This window comes from Megalobrama amblycephala, linkage group LG6 (assembly GCF_018812025.1).
Source record: "Megalobrama amblycephala isolate DHTTF-2021 linkage group LG6, ASM1881202v1, whole genome shotgun sequence".
In the NCBI taxonomy this organism is placed as follows: Eukaryota; Metazoa; Chordata; class Actinopteri; order Cypriniformes; family Xenocyprididae; genus Megalobrama; species Megalobrama amblycephala.
Genome location: NC_063049.1, coordinates 29,659,418 through 29,677,739, shown reverse-complemented (window position 1 = coordinate 29,677,739; position 18,322 = coordinate 29,659,418). Strand labels below are relative to the sequence as shown.

The window sequence follows — 18,322 nt, the reverse complement described above, 5'->3', positions numbered from 1 at the left end:
AGCACTTATAGGACACTGTGATGTTGCTCATACCCTTAAGGGAAAATCTCACTGGTATGAAAGCAATATCAATGGAAATGTTTCATGCGACACAAAAATGTAGTAATTCCATACATTGTTCATCTGACTCGAAGCATTATTTACACAGAATTGTGTTTATAGTCTTATAAAGGCCCTGATCTCAGATAAATACAATACCCTTCAAATGTATTTTGGGGCATCATCATAAACGCACCGATTTTATGCTGCGGCCCCTTTAAATCCCGTGCTCTCCGCCCACAGAGCTCGCGCTTGCCTTAAACAGTGCCTTAACAAAGTTTACACAGCTAATATAACCCTCAAAATGGATCTTTACAAAGTGTTCATCATGCATGCGGCATGCATGCGTCGGATTATGTGAGTATTGTATACTGTTATATTGTTTACTTCTGATTTTGAATGAGTTTGATAGTGCTCCGTGGCTAACGGCTAATGCTACTCTGTTGGAGAGATTTATAAAGAATGAAGTTGTTTATGCATTATACAGACTGCAAGTGTTTAAAAATGAAAATAGCGACGGCTCTCTTGTCTCCGTGAATACAGTAAGAAACGATGGTAACTTTAACCACATTTAACAGTACATTAGCAACATGCTAACGAAACATTTAGAAAGACAGTTTACAAATATCACTAAAAATATCATGTTATCATGGATCATGTCAGTTATTATTGCTCCATCTGCCATTTTTCGCTATTGTTCTTGCTTGCTTACCTAGTCTGATGATTTGGTTGTGCACATCCAGACGTTAATACTGGCTGCCCTTGTCTAATGCCTTTTATAATGTTGGAAACGTGGGCTGGCATATGCAAATATTGGGGCGTACACCCCGACTGTTACGTAACAGTCTGTGTTATGTTGAGATTCGCCTGTTTTCCGGAGGTCTTTTAAACAAATGAGATTTATATAAGAAGGAGGAAACAATGGAGTTTGAGACTCACTGTATGTCTTTTTCATGTACTGAACTCTAGTTATTTAACTATGCCAAGATAAATTCAATTTTTCATTCGAGGGCACCTTTAAGAAATCATTCTTATATGCTGATTTGGTGCTGAAGAAACATTTCTTATAATGTTGAAAACAGTTGGACAGCTAAATATTTTGGTGGAAACCATGATACATTTTTTTTTTCAGGATTCTTTAATAGAAAGTTCAAAAGAACAACACTTGTTTTAAATAGTCAAGTCACCTTTATTTATATAGCGCTTTTTACAATACATTTTGTTTCAAAGCAGCTTTACAGTGATAATAGGAAAATTATGCAACAACATTTTTTTTTTTTCGGCTCTAGAAGAAAAGTCTAGCTTGAGTCAGTTGATTTAGTTCCATTATAAAATAATCAGTTATTAATTTAGTGCATTTCATCTATATAATATTGTTGAAATAGCAAGTGTCCCCAACTAAGCAAGCCAAAAGATGACAGTGGCAAAGAACCCAAACTCCATCAGTTGACAGAATGGAGAAAAAACCCTGGTAGAAACCAGGCTCAGTCGGGGGGCCAGTTCTACTCTGGCCAACAAACGAACACTATGATTATGATTCAGGCTTCATCACAAGTCAGAAGTCAGATTGGGATCGGAGCCAATTTTGAAGCATTCAAAATATTTAATCCGGTTCCATCTGGTTAAAGATCGGGTCATCACGCTGGTATGGAGATGGGTTTTGCTGATGATCTGTGCCGATGGCTGTCGTGTCGACGAGGCCTTCACAGGGGATTGTCTCGTTGACACAATCTCTATGGACATTTCAGCGCTGAGATATGGTCTTGTCTAGGTGCAGGTTCACCATCTGATCTGGATACTGCCTGGATCCATTAGCTCCTCACTGCAGAACACGAGACATAAAGTGGGAGGAGTTGGGGGATTTAGGGATCAGGGGGTGGAGACGGGTAGATTTAGGAGATATGTAAAGTGAGAGGAGTTGGACCTCGCCCCCTGGATTTCTTGTTCTGCAGTGAGGGCCATTTTGTAACCTGTAATAATAGCATAGATGGCATTCTTCTTATGATGTAACAAGTACATTGGATGTTATGGGAAGTGTTCCCGGTTTCTAACAATCATTTAACTGATTTGAAAATAGAAATGTATGTGTATGCCAGGTTGAAGAGATGTGTTTTTAGTCTAGATTTAAACTAACAGAGTGTTCTTCCTGAACAATGCTAGGAAGACTATTCCAGAGTTTGGGTGCTAAATAGGAAAAGGATCAACCACCTGCATCCAGTTGATCGCAATAGATGTGAAGGACTATAATGCGTTAAGAGCTCACTCAGGTTCTGGGGAGCTAAACCATTTAGTGCTTTGTAAGTAATTAGCAAAATTTTTAAATGTATACAATGTTTAAGTTCAGTGCAGTGTTGACAGAACTGGGCTAATATGGTCATACTTCCTGGTTCTATAAGAACTGTGCTGAGTTTTGGACCAGCTGGAGTTTGTTTATTAACCCCTTAGCATTCCTGTAAAATTTGCCTAAAAAAGGCATATCCAAAGTAAATTGCATACTGTTCTTGAACCATTTGGAGCATATGCATGGTTCTGGTCTCTTTTGAAAGGTATGTGTACCTTGGACTGTATAGTGGAACGCTGCACGTTAAGCGTGTTGGGCAACCACCCAGTAGAGCATTACAATAATCTAGCCTTGAGTTCATGAATGCATGAACTAACTGGTTCACCTTTGTCATTGAGAGCATATGTCGTATTTTAGGTATATTTTTAAGACGGAAAAATGTGGTTTAACAAATGCTAGAAATGTGGCTTTCAAATGAAAGAAATTGGTAGTGTTCATTTTCTGTTCTATAGAGCTGTTCAGTCATGATGTCAATTTGTTGTCCAAGCCATAACAATAAATTGCCATTAGCATGTTTTTTTGTTTTTTAATTGTGGTAGATTTAGTATTTGTTAGCAACTTTCATAATGTTATATTAATGCTATACAAATCCATTAAAAATTCTCACGAAAAACAATGGGACAAAATTTTTCAGGATTTAGGACTGAACATCTTTATTCTATGAACAGTTTTGAAATGTCAATGTAAAGTAAATGTAAATACACGACTTTATGCCAACGTGTTCCATACAAAATGCAAGTTTATTAACTTCCATGCCGCCAATTAGATTATCAAACAAGTATAATGTGTAACCTCAATTTCAATTCACAGCTCAATCTTCTGGAGAAAAAAAAAGAAAGAAAATACAGAGAATAGCAAAAAGCACAGAATATTTAGACAACTTCTGGAGAAGCAAAATAAAGCTGAAACACTTTTAACCTCTGAAACGATCAGGATGTGACATCCTCCAACAGGATCCAATGGGAAGGGAATCCCTTTGAAGTTTAGCAGGGAAAAATATCACAACTTTACAATAAAACCAAAAAAAGCTCTGAATATATTTACAATACACACACTATACATAAATACAAGATAGATAATTACAGAATATCAGCAAAACAAGAAACGAAGGCCATTGAGTAAATACTTGATTCCAAAGAAAGTAAAGTAAATACATAAACAAAGGCAATATTTTACAGAGACTCAAGGGGGGAAATGCTGTTCACGGAGGAATTATTACGCCGTACCACCAGTGTCTTAACATTCAGAATATTTCCTGCGACTACTCGATTTCCATAACTGGGGGCGCATGAGAAGTTCACACGACTTTATGAAGTCAGAGGTAAACCGGAGTCCTGTTATAATTAAGCAGATGTGTCCTTCCATATAAATCTTATGCAGCTTCCATAGGAGACACATAAAGAATGTTCAACAAACACCAACTGGGATATTTACAGCTTCAAAATGGTTCATAAGGCTCAGTGCATTTTAGAAGAACAGATCTTTGTGTCACGTCTGGGTGATTAACTTCCTGTATGAGGGAATCTTAATAATACTAGGCACTCGTCATTATTGCATAACTTTGACCCTGTTTGCCTTTGCAAAATTATGCCACAAAAAAACATAAGAATGTCAAAGGGGAGGGAAAGTAATGCAGAATTGAGTAAAACAACCCTTGATTTTTTTCTGAAATCTTACCGGTAGAATATCAATCACTTTATTTGTAAATTTGTTGCTCGTGACTCTTGAATACTGTGCTGGAAACACTCTTTTCATTGGGTTTTTACTTTATTCACATTTTTAGAGTCAGTATAAAAACATTAAAATAGTTTCTAAAAATGAGGCAGCTTTGCCTGAATACTGTAATGAACATTTAATTTTGACTGTTTATAAAAATTACATGCAACTGCAACCGGTTTTGCTCAGCCTGCTCAGAGTGGGGCTTGAACCGGTCCTACATGTGCGTTTGCAAAGATAATTCAGCCAAATATGAAAATTCATGAAAAATCATTTACTCGCTCACATCATCTCAAACCTGTATGATTTCCTTTCTTCTGTAGAACACAATATCTATATCTATACAGTCAGTTAAGGAAAAAAAAAAAATAAAAAAAAATAATAATCTTTTGTGTTCAGAAGGAAGTCATACAGATTTCGATCGACATGAATGTGGGTAAATGTTGACAGATTTTTCAGTTTTGGCTGAACTATCTCTTTAAGATGACAAGCCTTCATTGTCCTCCCACACACAGAACAGCTGAACACTTTTCCTTATATTAGCTAAATGAACGTCTCTGAAAAATCTGCATATTACGTATAAAGATAATCCCTTGTGTTTTAAAAAAGCCCTATTTTGATAGGTATTTACAGCCTGTAAAACGGAGCAATATCTTTTCACTTTCACATATATTACAACATCTTTAAAAGTATTTTTTTGTACAGAAAATAGTCATATGCAGATGAAGTGCCCCACATTACAGACACGCTTCAAAATACAGAATATGATGATAAGATACATTGGTGATTAATGTCACATCTATCTTAAAATAATTACTTCCATACTTCATAAAAACAAGGTGCTCATGTTATGTTCAAGCCCATATACAACAGAATACACACGTGTGTACACAAATACAAAGTAAGGAACAAAAAACATGGTGGATCATAATACTTCAGAATGAACGAACGAACGAACAAACAAAAAATGCTCGAAATTGATTGGTCATCTCTAACGAACAAACGGCTACTAAGTAAAGAATATTTCTATTGACATGTTTCCTTTCACAGCATTTGAGTTTAGTTTCCTTTTGTTGGTGACGAAAAGTCCTGACATGCCCCAGCAACTGTGTGATTGATTGTAGATTTAGTCAGTGTGTTTGATCACCTGATCTGTCTGTGCATGCAGTCAGGTGGACCTTCTGAATGTAAATTCTAGTCATATCTAATCATCTGAGAAGCGATCACATGGCTTTCTGTAGCCACTTGAAAGTGCATATGGATCACAGGGACAGAAGATGTCCTTTCAGAAACAGAACTTAGACAGTGAAAACGTATACCTTAACATGAACATGATCATGGAACGTACAGTGGATTTATCTGGATACAGTATATGTAAAAAGACAAAAAAAAAAAAAAAAAAAAAACTTGTATTCACACAAGTGTGGCATATTGCTTCTTTTCGGTATCTTGGTTAGTGTAGTGTGTCTATATATAAGTTAAGAAATACCTCGATAGATAGATAGATAGATAGATAGATAGATAGATAGATAGATAGATAGATAGATAGATAGATAGGAGACATTTCTTAACTAAACAGAACAATTCTAATATCAACAGATATGGCTCAGTAAATATTTCAATCACTTTCCAACATCTCCAACATTAGAATGCATAAAGAATATTTAAAAAGAAGAAAAAGAAGAAACAGAGAGCCTTTCAGAGATCGCTTTTGAAAGGTAGCTCACAGGCTGCCCTCTACTGGTCGCTTTGGGGATTGTTCCAATGGTGTGACGCGAGGATGACGCGAAGATATGTGTGGGTGGAAAAACAACTGTAACATTTCATAATAAGGCTCAGTTTTAAAATGAGTTAATACATTAGAAATTATAAACTAACCATGAACAATACTTCAATAGCACTTATTGATCTGGGTGCATTTTTACATACACTAATCATTTCAAGTACTAACAGTACTCTATAAAGGACAAACACGAACTGTATGCTAATAATAATGCATTATGGATAGAACAATTGTATATTTATGATTTACCATTTACCTTGATTTATAAATGCTTGAAATACTGTTGTACTGCACATTTCCATTCAAAAGTTTGGAGTCAGTAAGATTTTTATTTTAATACCTTTATTCAGCAAGGATGTATTAAATTGACCAAAAGTGACAGTAAAAACAGTATCACTGTTACAAAAGATTTCTATTTTAAATAAACGCTGTTCCTTTAAACTTTCTATTCATCAAATAATCATTAAAAAAGTATTAGGGTTTCCATAAAAAATATTAAAGGGATAGTTCACCCAAAAATGAAAATTTGATGTTTATCTGCTTACCCCCAGGGCATCCAAGATGTAGGTGACTTTTTTTCTTCAGTCGAACGCAAATTATGATTTTTAACTGCAACCGCTGCCGTCTGTCAGTCAAATAATAGCAGTGGATAGGAACTTCAACTATAACAGTAAATAAAACTTGCTTAGACAAGTCCAAATTAAACCCTGCGGCTCGTGACGACACATTAATGTCCTAAGACACGAAACGATCGGTTTGTTTGAGAAACCGAACAGTATTTATATCATTTTTTACCTCTAATACACCACTATGTCCAACTCCGTTCAGCTTCCGGTGAGTGAGGTCAGATCGCGCTCTGACAACGGAAGTGATGTCTCGCGCTCATTGAAGTATATGGGCGAGACATCACTTCCGTCACCAGAACGCGTTTTTTGACCTCACTAGCAGGAAGCTGAACGGAGTTGGACATAGTGGTGTATTAGAGGTAAAAAATGATATAAATACTGTTCGGTTTCTCACACAAACCGATCGTTTCGTGTCTTAGGACATTAATGTGTCGTCACGAGCCGCAGGGTTTAATTTGGACTTGTCTAAGCAAGTTTTATTTACTGTTATAGTTGAAGTTCCTATCCACTGCTATTATTTGACTGACAGACGGCAGCGGTTGCAGTTAAAAATCATAATTTGCGTTCGACTGAACAAACAAATTCACCTACATCTTGGATGTACTGGGGGTAAGCAGATAAACATCAAATTTTCATTTTTGGGTGAACTATCCCTTTAAGCAGCATGACTGTTTTCAACACTGATGATAATAATAATAATAAATGTTTCTTGAGCATCAAATCAGCATATCAGAATGATTTCTGAAGGATCATGTGACACTGAAGACTGCTTAAAATTCAGCTTTGCCATCAAAGGAATACATTAATGCATGATATATTAAAATAGAAAACAACCATTTTAATTTGTAATATTAATTTACATTATTTTTGTTTTACTGTATTTTTGATGAAAAAAATACTTCTTTCAAAAATTCTTATAGACACCAAACTTTTGAACAGTAGTGTACATAAATTGTTAGTTCAATGTCACCTAATGCATTAACTAAATTAAGTGTTTTCAAAATAATTAGCAAATGGATGCACTTTTCAAAGACTTTAACTGAAGCATTAACACAATACTTACAGGACTTCAGTAAGTACTGACCATGAATTACATCTAAGCTTCATAGTCCAAAAGCAATCTCACAAAAGGAAAAGAAAACAGAGGATATTCAACAAGAGGATTCCTCTGCATATTGTACAAAGTTGTGAGTGACTTCACCTCCAAAATGTGGCAGCTAGAAATCCACTATAAATAGAAGAGGTATCTGAATTATAGAAAACAAAGCGGCACTGGCAGAAATCCAAGTTTTGTCCGTGTTTCAAAACCACCTGATGTAAGTACGTACTTGATAGATAGATAGACAGACAGATGGACAGATAGATAGATATGTACAGTAAGTAGATAGATAGATAGATAGATAGATAAGTACGTACTGTATAAGGGTGAGAGCCATTCCAGCTCACCCATCTGGTGCTCAGAATGAGTATATTGCTCTTCTACCACAAGTTACCTGTCTGAGTAGACCCTCATTATCCAGATTTACAGATTTACTCTAATTAGTGAGTCGGTGTAATGTAATTGAGACAAATTTGGATGGTAGACTGCAGAAGCCCACATATGTTTTGTCTGTTTATCAAATTGAATCAATTTCAATTTAAAATCAACAGTTGGGGAGACCAGAAGATATATTGACCCAAAATATAGGTTGTTTTTTGTGTAATCTCATTCGCTGGTATGTTAACCTGTAAATGGCAACCCTCTGAAACGTCCGGAATCACTGGCCCAAAGTCTCCATCATCAGAAGAACTGCATGATCCTTCACAGATGCGTCTGGCTCTTGATGTTCCACAAAAAGGTAAATGTAAAAAAACTGTGCAAGCATACAATTCCCGGTCAAGCTCCCCTTTGCATCTTCCAGAACAACACGTAAAGCCATTCCACTCTGCTTTTCTTCACATTGTAGATGTTGACTGAGAAGCAGCGATGTTTAAACAGAACACAATGATGATTCAGAATGGAAAAATCAGAAAACAAACGTTTTTTCCGAGTGAAATATTCCTTTGAACACACATGAGACAATAAACATCCTGGACTCCAAATGTTTCAGGCCTGTAGATGAGCCTCCTCCCTCCCTGAATGGACCCTGTTTAGCTCTGCAAATGTGGGGAAAGCATTGTACTCCTCCTTCACTTGCTCTTTTATCCTCTCTCTCTCTTTCTTTCTCAGGGGCAGGGATGGCCGTTTTTGTATCCAGCCCAGCTGAACACTATTGGGGGAGATCCAGCTCTCCCGTGTGTGTGTGTGTGTGTGTGTGTGAGTGAGTGTGTTCAGACCAGCATGTGTCTGCGACGATGCAGGGCCAGATGGTCTGAGCGGGAAAAGCTTCGGTCGCAGTCCCCACACTTAAAGGGTTTGACTCCTGTGTGTTTACGGTAATGCCGTGTCAACTCGTCCGAGCGGGCGAACTTCCATGTGCAGCCGTCCCAGGTGCACTTGTATGGCTTCTCACCTGGTGGAGATAATGGATCACACTTAAGCAGAAAGAAATACCGATGCAAATATGGAAATATATTAAGGAAATTGTAACAGTCAAGAATGATTAACTAGAATCCACCAAAATCAAATGAATTGATAGTGAAACTATGTGTATAGACTGCATTTGTGTGCTCACTTACCTGTGTGTGTCCTCCGGTGTGCCTTTAAATGGGAGCTCTTGGTATAAACTTTATTACAGCCTGCAAAGTCGCACCTGTGGATACGTCTTTTCTTGGAGTCTGGAGAATCAGGTGGCTGTGGCCGTCGAATGCTCTCAATACTGAATGGTGACATGGAACTGAGACAGAGAAAGAGAGAGACATTTTAATCACTATATAAAGCATTACAATATTGCAGGAAATTTCAAAGTAACTTATTCAGCATCCTAAACAAGATATTTGACACAGCAGCATGTATACACGCCAACTGCTGCCACCATGTGGTAACATGATAGAAAAACATTGTAAAGCTGTAGTAGGCTACTTAAGATATGGACCACGTATTTCCATGTGTCAGTTTTACTTTATCTCTATTATGACAGTGCAATATTGTATAACACATCAAGCAATAATTTTCAGTGCTCCCAGAGAGGTGAATCTCAAAACAAAGGAAATCATATTTTATCTGATTTGTGAATGTTAGTTTGCCATCTTAATATAATGCAATAAGAAGTAAACAAAGGCAAGAAATGTTTTTCTATTGAGTGTTCCTCACAAGCTAGGGTTGCTAATAATGTTTTTGAAAGAAGTCTCTTATGCTTGCTAATGCTGCCTTTATTTGATGGAAAATACAAAAAAACATATATTTTAAAATGTAATTTATTCTTTTGATGGCAAAGCCATTACTCTTCAGTGTCATGTTATTCTTCAGAAATCATTCTAATATGATGATTTGCTGCACAAGAAACATTTCTTATCATTATAAATGTTGAAAGCAGTTGAAAGCTGCTTAATATTTTTGTGGAAACCGCAATACATTTTTCCCAGGATTATTTTAATAGATAGAAAGTTCAGAAGAACAGCAGAACACACACGCACACTCACCGGCCACTTTATTATTTTTATTTCTTGCCAGTACCAAGTTAGATCCCCTTTTGCCATCAAAACTACCATAATTCCTCAGGCATAGATTCAAAAAGGTGCTGAAAACATTGCTCAGAGATTTTGCATCACGCAGCTGCTGCAGATTTGTTGGCTGCAACAATAGTCATGTAGGCTGTGGCGTTTAAACGATGCTCAACTGGTACTAAGGGACCCAAAGTGTGCCAAGAAAATACCCCCCACACCATTACACCACCTCCAACAGCCTGAACCGTTGATACAAGGCAGGATGGATGCATGCTTTCATGCTGTTCACTCCAAATTCTGACCCTACCATCTGAGTGTCGCTGCATAAATCGAGACTCATCAAACCAGGCAACATTTTTCCAATCTCTGTAAACCCTAGAGATGGTTGTGTGTGAATATCCCAGTGGATTAGCAGTTTCTGAAATACTCAGACCAGCCAACAACCATGCCATACATATTATATATATATATATATATATATATATACAGTACAGTCCAAAAGTTTGGAACCACAAGATTTTTAATGTTTTTAAAAGAAGTTTCGTCTGCTCACCAAGGCTACATTTATTTAATTCAAAATACAGTAAAAAACAGTAATATTGTGAAATATTATTACAATTTAAAATAACTGTTTTCTATTTGAATATATTTCACAAAGTAATTTATTCCTGTGATGGCAAAGCTGAATTTTCAGCATCATTACTCCAGTCTTCAGTGTCACATGATCCTTCAGAAATCATTCTAATATGCTGATCTGCTGCTCAAGAAACATTTAATGTGTACAATTGTACAAAATATTTGTGTACAATATTTTTTTTCAGGATTATTTGATGAATAGAAAGTTCAAAAGAACAGTGTTTATCTGAAATCTAATCTTTTGTAACATTATAAATGTCTTTACTGCCACTTTTGATTGATTTAATGCATCCTTGCTGAATAAAAGTATTCATTTCTTTAATTTCTTTTCAAAAAAATAAAAATTCTTACTGACCCCAAACTTTTGAACGGTAGTGTGCTACAGAAGCAATATTACAGTTTTTTACTGTATTTTTAATTAAATAAATGTAGCCTTGGTGAGCAGACGAAACTTCTTTTAAAAACATAAAAAATCTTAGTGGTTCCAAACTTTTGGACTGTACTGTACATATATATATATATATATATATATATATATATATATATATATATATAGTATATATATATATATATATATATATATATATATATATATATATATATATATTATACAGTATTATATATGTGTAAACTGTTTAAAAAAAATGTATGCACTAAGCAATATTTTACTGATCATTAACTGAACTTTTCAAAACAAGTTATTTGACTCATTGCCAATGTTCTACTCAAAATGCATCACTAGATGGCGCTGTATGCCTGCTGCATTTTGATGGTACAATAACTGATCCAAAGCCAAAAAACATGACATTTCTTTCTTACAAATCAAGCCATAATTCTTACAGGGATGTGACATTTGTTGCTTGTTAGTTCGCTGTTAGTAAAATCCAAGAAAATGTCTTTACATACTTATTCCAAATCAATATCACAATATTATAGGATCAGATGAATAAAACTACAGTATTAACACACTGTCTGTTGTGATCGCTGTGGGAAAATGAATGATTGCCATTCCAGACGGTGGGCCTGATTTCAGACTGTAAAGCTGGCTCTCATTGAGAGGATTTGTACATGATATCAACCAATGAGCTCACTGAACTGTTGGAGAAGAGCAGAGAGCCACGTAAGTGTGAGGACATGCTGTGTTTGAAAGCGAGAGAGCGTACAAGTCATTTTATTCCATTCCTCCCATAGGTAGAGACAGAGAGGAGTGCCTAATTACATTACATTGTCCTCGCTCGCCTTCCCTTCTAAGGTAATAAGAGCTCTATGTCCCCTGCTTTGCTGATTGGCATGGGCTGGGCCTGGCAGTAAGGGCCAAGGAGGCGGAGCCAGACAACCCCTCCAGTGAACTGTCTCCACCACACGCAGCCCACTTCCTGTTTCTCCCCTGCTCCTGGGTCACCTGTTGGTGTTGGTGCGCTGCCAAGCGAAGGCCTAGCGGAAATGAGCCAATGTGTGAGAAATGAGGCTGAACTCTCTCTCGCTGCCTCGAGCAAACGCACGCAGAGTGTGTAAGAGAGAGAGAGAAAGAGACCCAGGAGGGGAGAAGTGAAATTGAGAAGAGGAGACAAAGGGAAGCCGAGAAAGAGGCAATGAGCCAAACAGGTTGTTTTTTTTCTCTCTCTCTCTCTTTCAGAGAAATTACAAGAGAGCGAAAGAGAGTCACAGAGAGAGTTTCTGTGAGAATGAAAGTTGGTGGCAAGATAAAAATGGAGGGGGGTTGATGTTGGAAGGAGAGCTTGGAGGGAGTGAGGGACCATGAAGGGAGTGACAGGATTTACAGTGGAAAGACTTCAGCGGCGAACTCTCACAGGATGTTTACAGTCTGATATATTTCAGAGGGGACGCCACTGACATAAATAGTGATACAGTAGTCTGACTCGTGAAAAATGACTTGAAAATACATATTCACCTGACAGGTACAGACGCTTCTTCCCTTTATAGTCCTTCTCAAATCATCAAGTAGACGTTGACCAATGTATCATTTGATTCAATCAGCCAAAGCTATACATCTAGAAAAAAATACTTTGAAATGCTATATAATTACAGCTTACAAACACTTGAGGGAAACTAAATATTTAAATGAATATAAGCACACACACTACCATTCAAGTTATATATATATAACTTTCGATTTTAATACAATTTAAAATGTTCCTTATTCCTGTGAAGGCAAAACTGAATTTTCAGCAGCCCATTCGGCATTTGCCGGTATTTGAAATAGAAAACTTTTGTAATATTATACATTTTTGATCAATTTTAATGTGTCCTTGACTCTTGCTGAATAAAAGTATTAATTTCTTTCTTTCAAAAAAACAAACAAACAAACAAAAAAAAGTTACTGAGCCCAAATCTTATATATGTATATAATTTTATTTATTGATCGATTTATTTTTACTGGCTATTATTGGGATTTTTGGTTGAAAAAAATTAGGGCTGTCAAACGATTAATCGTGATTAATCGCATACAAAATAAAAGTTTGAGTTTCTATAATATATGTGTGAGTGCTGTGTGTAATTAATATGTATATATAAATACACACAAATTAATGTATATATTTAAGAGAAATATGTTATTTATGTACAAAATATTTCTATTTATATATAATATAAATAATATAAAAGTATAAATAAATACATATACTTGTAAATATTTATCAAATATATACATGAATGTGTTTGTATTTACATATACATATTAATTACATACACAGTACACCCACATATATTAGGCAAACTCAAACTTTTATTTTGTATGCGATTGAGATTAATCGTTTGACAGCCCTAAAAAAAATCCATTATCGATACATCTTTAATTTAAATATATAATGTAATAAAACTCTGGCAAAGAGCACTGACATCTGCTGTCCTCCCTGCAGGCACCAGGTGTCCTCTAGATTCAGGTATGGTGCGACAACACCAGGCTGGTACTAGGATGATCCCCTGGTTGTATGGACCCACATTTTGCCAGCCTAACCCTCACATCCCCCAGCATGATGAGGACCAAGCTACTATTATTTCATACCCCACTTTTTTCTTCACTTTTATATACAATTTTACTTAAAGCCTTTCGACATGTCCAGCCACTGATCCAACCATGTCTGTTATCACTCCCCATCAAAAAGTAACACATGCTAGCACCGTCACCTACTGTAGAACAGTGCAGAGCTTTGCCACCCAGATGATGCCTAAACCTTTAAAACAGCTCTTGTGTGAACCCTGCATAACCCTGTCATCCTGGCTTTGTGCTTTTGTCTGTGTGTTTGGGGGTGGGGTGTATGAATTGTTCTGTAATTGTCCTGAAATGTTTTAAATCAGACTGAATTGAGCTCTTACTCCTTTTGTCTCTGCTCTCCCCTCAGAGTGACAAGCGAAATAAGCTTTCTGCTCGGGGCTCAGGGTGTTCTCTGATATGCTCCCCTAAACATTTGTCACAACAAGACCTGCATCTCGTCCAGCAATCCCACAAAGAGAAAGCAGGCTTCAGAGAGCAATGACAGAGAAGAACCAGAGAGAGAGAGAGGGGTTAGATTCTGGTAGATTTATATATCTACATGAGAATTCTCAGAGGATTTTAACATAGTAATGGATATGACAATGTTAATGTATTTGGTCTTGGCAGAATAGTACACAGAACTTGCTACTGCCAATACACTGCTGTGTGAATGCAAGACATACTGCTGCTGCACAAATGGCATATATAAAATTACTCATAGCAGATCTATACAGGTGGAGCTTCAGAGTTTCAGAGGAACTCTGAAAGTGTGCTGCAAACTGCTATAGTAAATTATTTGTGATGTTGTATATATATTAGTGCATTGGATTAATTCAAAATCCTTATCGTTTTATAATAATTTGATGCATTTAACACGAAAAGATTACAGAAGCATGTAAAATTGCAGAATTTACGTCACGCAGTTAGATGATCTTAAAGTCCATGCTGATAATATCAGAGATGGCAGAGATAATTATTCATTCCAGTGTCTGTTTTGCTTTAAAACAAGAACTCTGTCATATTCTGTCATTGTATCTGAAGAGCGTGAGCCCTCCCGCATCACGCTGTTTCTGTCTGAACGGAACGTCGAAACTTCCCACGTATGGCCAGATGATATGAAAACTATGTTTCTCAGCTGGATAAAGCAAACCAGCTTCTTGCTATGAAAGTTTTGATGGATGAGGATTGCAATCAAAGTAAAGACGATTGCGGTGACGTACAGAAGCACGTGTGAGCCTGTTATATTGATGCGCAGACAAATCATGTATGAGCGCTCGACGCACTGATCATACACACTATATATATATATATATATATATATATATATATATATATATATATATATATATATATATATATATATATATATATATATATATATATATATATATATATATATATATATATATATATATATTTATATAATTTTAAGCCAGCAATAGTTGATGGCAAAAGTAATTTAAATGTCTTAAAATTGGTAGAAATAAGTCCAATATTAGTCGATACATTTAATACAAGACCACAGCATTAAATAATAACAAAAATGATCCTCCATCCTTAGTACCGAAGTTTGATTACGCCACATGAATGCAGGAACATGCAAGTGTATTTCTGTCCTGAGAGAACTGAAAGTGTGTAGTAGTGTTTGTGTGTGTGTGTGTGTGTGTGTGTAAGTTTAGCCACACTCTCAAACTGTCTGACCGAATGGACTCGAGGGACCCAAATGAACCTGCCAGGGCCACTTTAACAATATTACAGCCCCTTTCCTATAGGCATTCATAGATTTTGCAGAGGCTTTTTTGAACACACAAAATACAGCTACCCACATAGATGCATTTGTCACTCAACATGCTCTCAGAAATGTAAAAGTTGGGTAGAAGCTTGTCATCTGAAACCGATATCAGCAAGTTAAATCCAGATATCAGCACATAACGCATCTGGCCTCTTGCTCAGAGTGCCTCGTTGTAATACACGGCTTCTTTAGCTGCATGGATATTTAAATTAAGTGCAGAGCTAGCAGATCTCTCTCTCCTAAATTGGCTCGTCTGGTGGTGAGGACAGTCTTATAGTGGAGACTGAGTCATTTTGGGTCGGCTGTGACTGGCCTCTGACAGGTCCATGAGCCCAAGGGGTTATTTTAGTTCTGTGGGCCTCGCGGTGCCAGCCAACCTATGTGTCTACAAATTCACCCCACAAGACAAGACATCACTCCTACCGTTAGACGCTCTGGTCTCAGTGTACACTGCATTTTATGGCCTAGCATTTCTAATTTTCTGGTTCGATTACTGCACAAAAACACTGACCCAATTAAAAGACAATATTCTTCATCAAACACTTCTTTGATGTGATAAATGCTTATTTGTTCTCGTCCATTGAGTCCGCCATGCTATCAGTGTTATTCTTGTGGCGACGCTGCCCACAATGTTATCTTATTTCACATGCTAGAACGAACACAGCTGCACACATGACCTCTTTCTCTCTCCCTCTCTCCGCAAACAGCCAAAAGCAGCAGCTCTCCCAATAACACCATTCCTGTAAACCTGGTTAAACTGTGTTTTGGCATTCTGCTGCACTGGGGGGCAAAGTCCTAGTACCGTGCGTTTGCAACACATTCGGAGCAAAGGGAAACATTTACACGGTGTCAGTGCAGGAGCTCTGACATACGGAGGAATCCAGAAATACTTTCCAAACCATTTGCCTAAATAACAGGCAGACAACAGGGTGCTGGTAGGGGGGCTGGCTCATGGAAAACTCTTTGGGAGAAGTCCTAGACAGTTTTTTACAGCCTGCAGGCTTGAGACTCTTCTGGTTTTGATCATGTCACTGTCTTTAATGGGATGACTACTTCATCTGAGTAAAGACACATGGAGTTGTGCCGCCAAGAATGGGAGATGACAGCTAATGTTACCAAAGAGCTGGTATTTCAAAGAATGGCTTGTAAGGAAACGTTTCACAGTTTGCACAAGTCTTTTGATAGGAGGTGTTCGTTTCCAACTCTTTAATACATTAAAGGGATAGTTCACCCAAAAATGACCATTCTGTAATCATTTATTCACGCTCTTGTCGTTCCAAACCGGCATGATTTTTTTTTCTCTGAAGAACACAAGAAGATATTTTAAAGAGTGTTTCAACTGTTTCTCCATACAATTAAAGTCAATGAGGTCCAAAACAACATTTATTGGACCACACTGAAAAAAAAATACAAAGACATTTTTCAAAATATGTAGGGGAAAAAAAAGGAGTCATACAGGTTGAGAAACTCAATCATTTTTGGGTGAAAGCAGTGGTTTTTAACCAGGAGGCCCCAATAAATTTTTTAATTATTTATATTTACTTTTATTTACATAATCCTTGTCAAAATGCTAAAAAAATACAGATGTACCACATTAAACTGACATATTTTTAAGTTTATTGATTTTTATTACAACAGGTATTTTTATTTCAACATAGATGTAAGAGTCTTCGAATATTGTCTTAGACTAAGTGGGGGCCTTGGACTCGAAAAGGTTGAGAACCACTGCTTTAAAGTCAAACTACAAAGCAGAATCTTCAAATACATTGTTAGCAGTACGTCGATATACAATTTTCTAGCTGAAGATTGTCAGTCTGCATATGTTGGAGCTTGATTTCCAAGGTATGCTGGTGTGAATGTGAGAGTGTGTCTTTAGAGAATACTCACTCCTGCACTGCTCGTGCTATAGACAGCGCTGTGGATCCTGTTTCATTAACACTGTCCAAGGTCACGTTTGGCAGGTCGTCATCATCACTGTCACTTTTGATTTGTCTTGGCGACAGGCCATTGGGGTCTGTTTGTGCTGCCGCAAGGGGAGAACAACAGAGGAGGAGGTTAGTTACATGACTGTAATATGCGTTCTGCCCGAGGCCATTTTCAGGCCCATTCAGAAGCTCACAATATGCCACATGACGCTGAGCAGAAATTAGCACAGCATTTCAGGGTGTTTCTTGGCACCTTAATGTCCCAGGGGTTGATTTTTATTAAAACGAACAGATTTCAACTTTTTTTTCTTACTGTTTATTGTATTAGGGTCACATTAGCTGTCTTGGAAACATTATTGTGCCATCATTATTTATATTTATACTATACTGTTAAACACAGTACATCATTTTGAGATGGCTGAAATGACCCTGTGGTTTATTTACTAAAGTTCCACAAGGCCAAAAGTTAAAGAAAGACAATTCAATTCATCTCACTTAAAAATGTATATTGAAACATACTGGTAACCAGCCACAATACAACAGCATTTCCAGCAACACGGTAATTTTCTGTACTCATTGAAAGTGAATTCTGTGTAAAGCAGATTTAATTTTGTATTATAGTACTTACTATTTGCTATTATTTAATATTATAGCATTTATTAATATTTTGAATTAGCTTATATTTTTAGCTAATTTTAATATTTTTCAGTTTTCTTTTTAATTGTAGTAATTTTGTTTTGTGCTTTATGTTATTTTCATATTTTATTTTAGCTTTATTTTTATTTTATTTATTTTTTTTCAGTTTTTAAGTAATTTAGTACTTTTATTATACAGTTATTTATTTCATGTTTGCCAAGGCAACATTTCTAATTTTTAAGCTTTGA

At 36.5% G+C, this 18,322-nt stretch overlaps 1 protein-coding gene across 4 annotated transcripts in view; it reads right to left on the bottom strand.

Moving 5' to 3' along the window:
• Positions 1–7,330: 7,330 nt before the first annotated feature.
• klf12b (Kruppel-like factor 12b) overlaps positions 7,331–18,322 on the bottom strand; it is a 66,603-nt gene continuing 55,611 nt past the window's right edge. For all 4 annotated transcript variants that reach the window (XM_048193814.1, XM_048193815.1, XM_048193813.1 and 1 more), the window contains 3 exons: positions 17,401–17,536; positions 9,164–9,321; positions 7,331–8,997 (listed from right to left, as the gene is read on the bottom strand). In XM_048193814.1, coding sequence (XP_048049771.1) covers positions 8,816–8,997; positions 9,164–9,321; positions 17,401–17,536 — 476 coding nt within the window. In that variant the 3' untranslated portion in view covers positions 7,331–8,815. The remainder of the gene's footprint in view (positions 8,998–9,163; positions 9,322–17,400; positions 17,537–18,322) is intronic.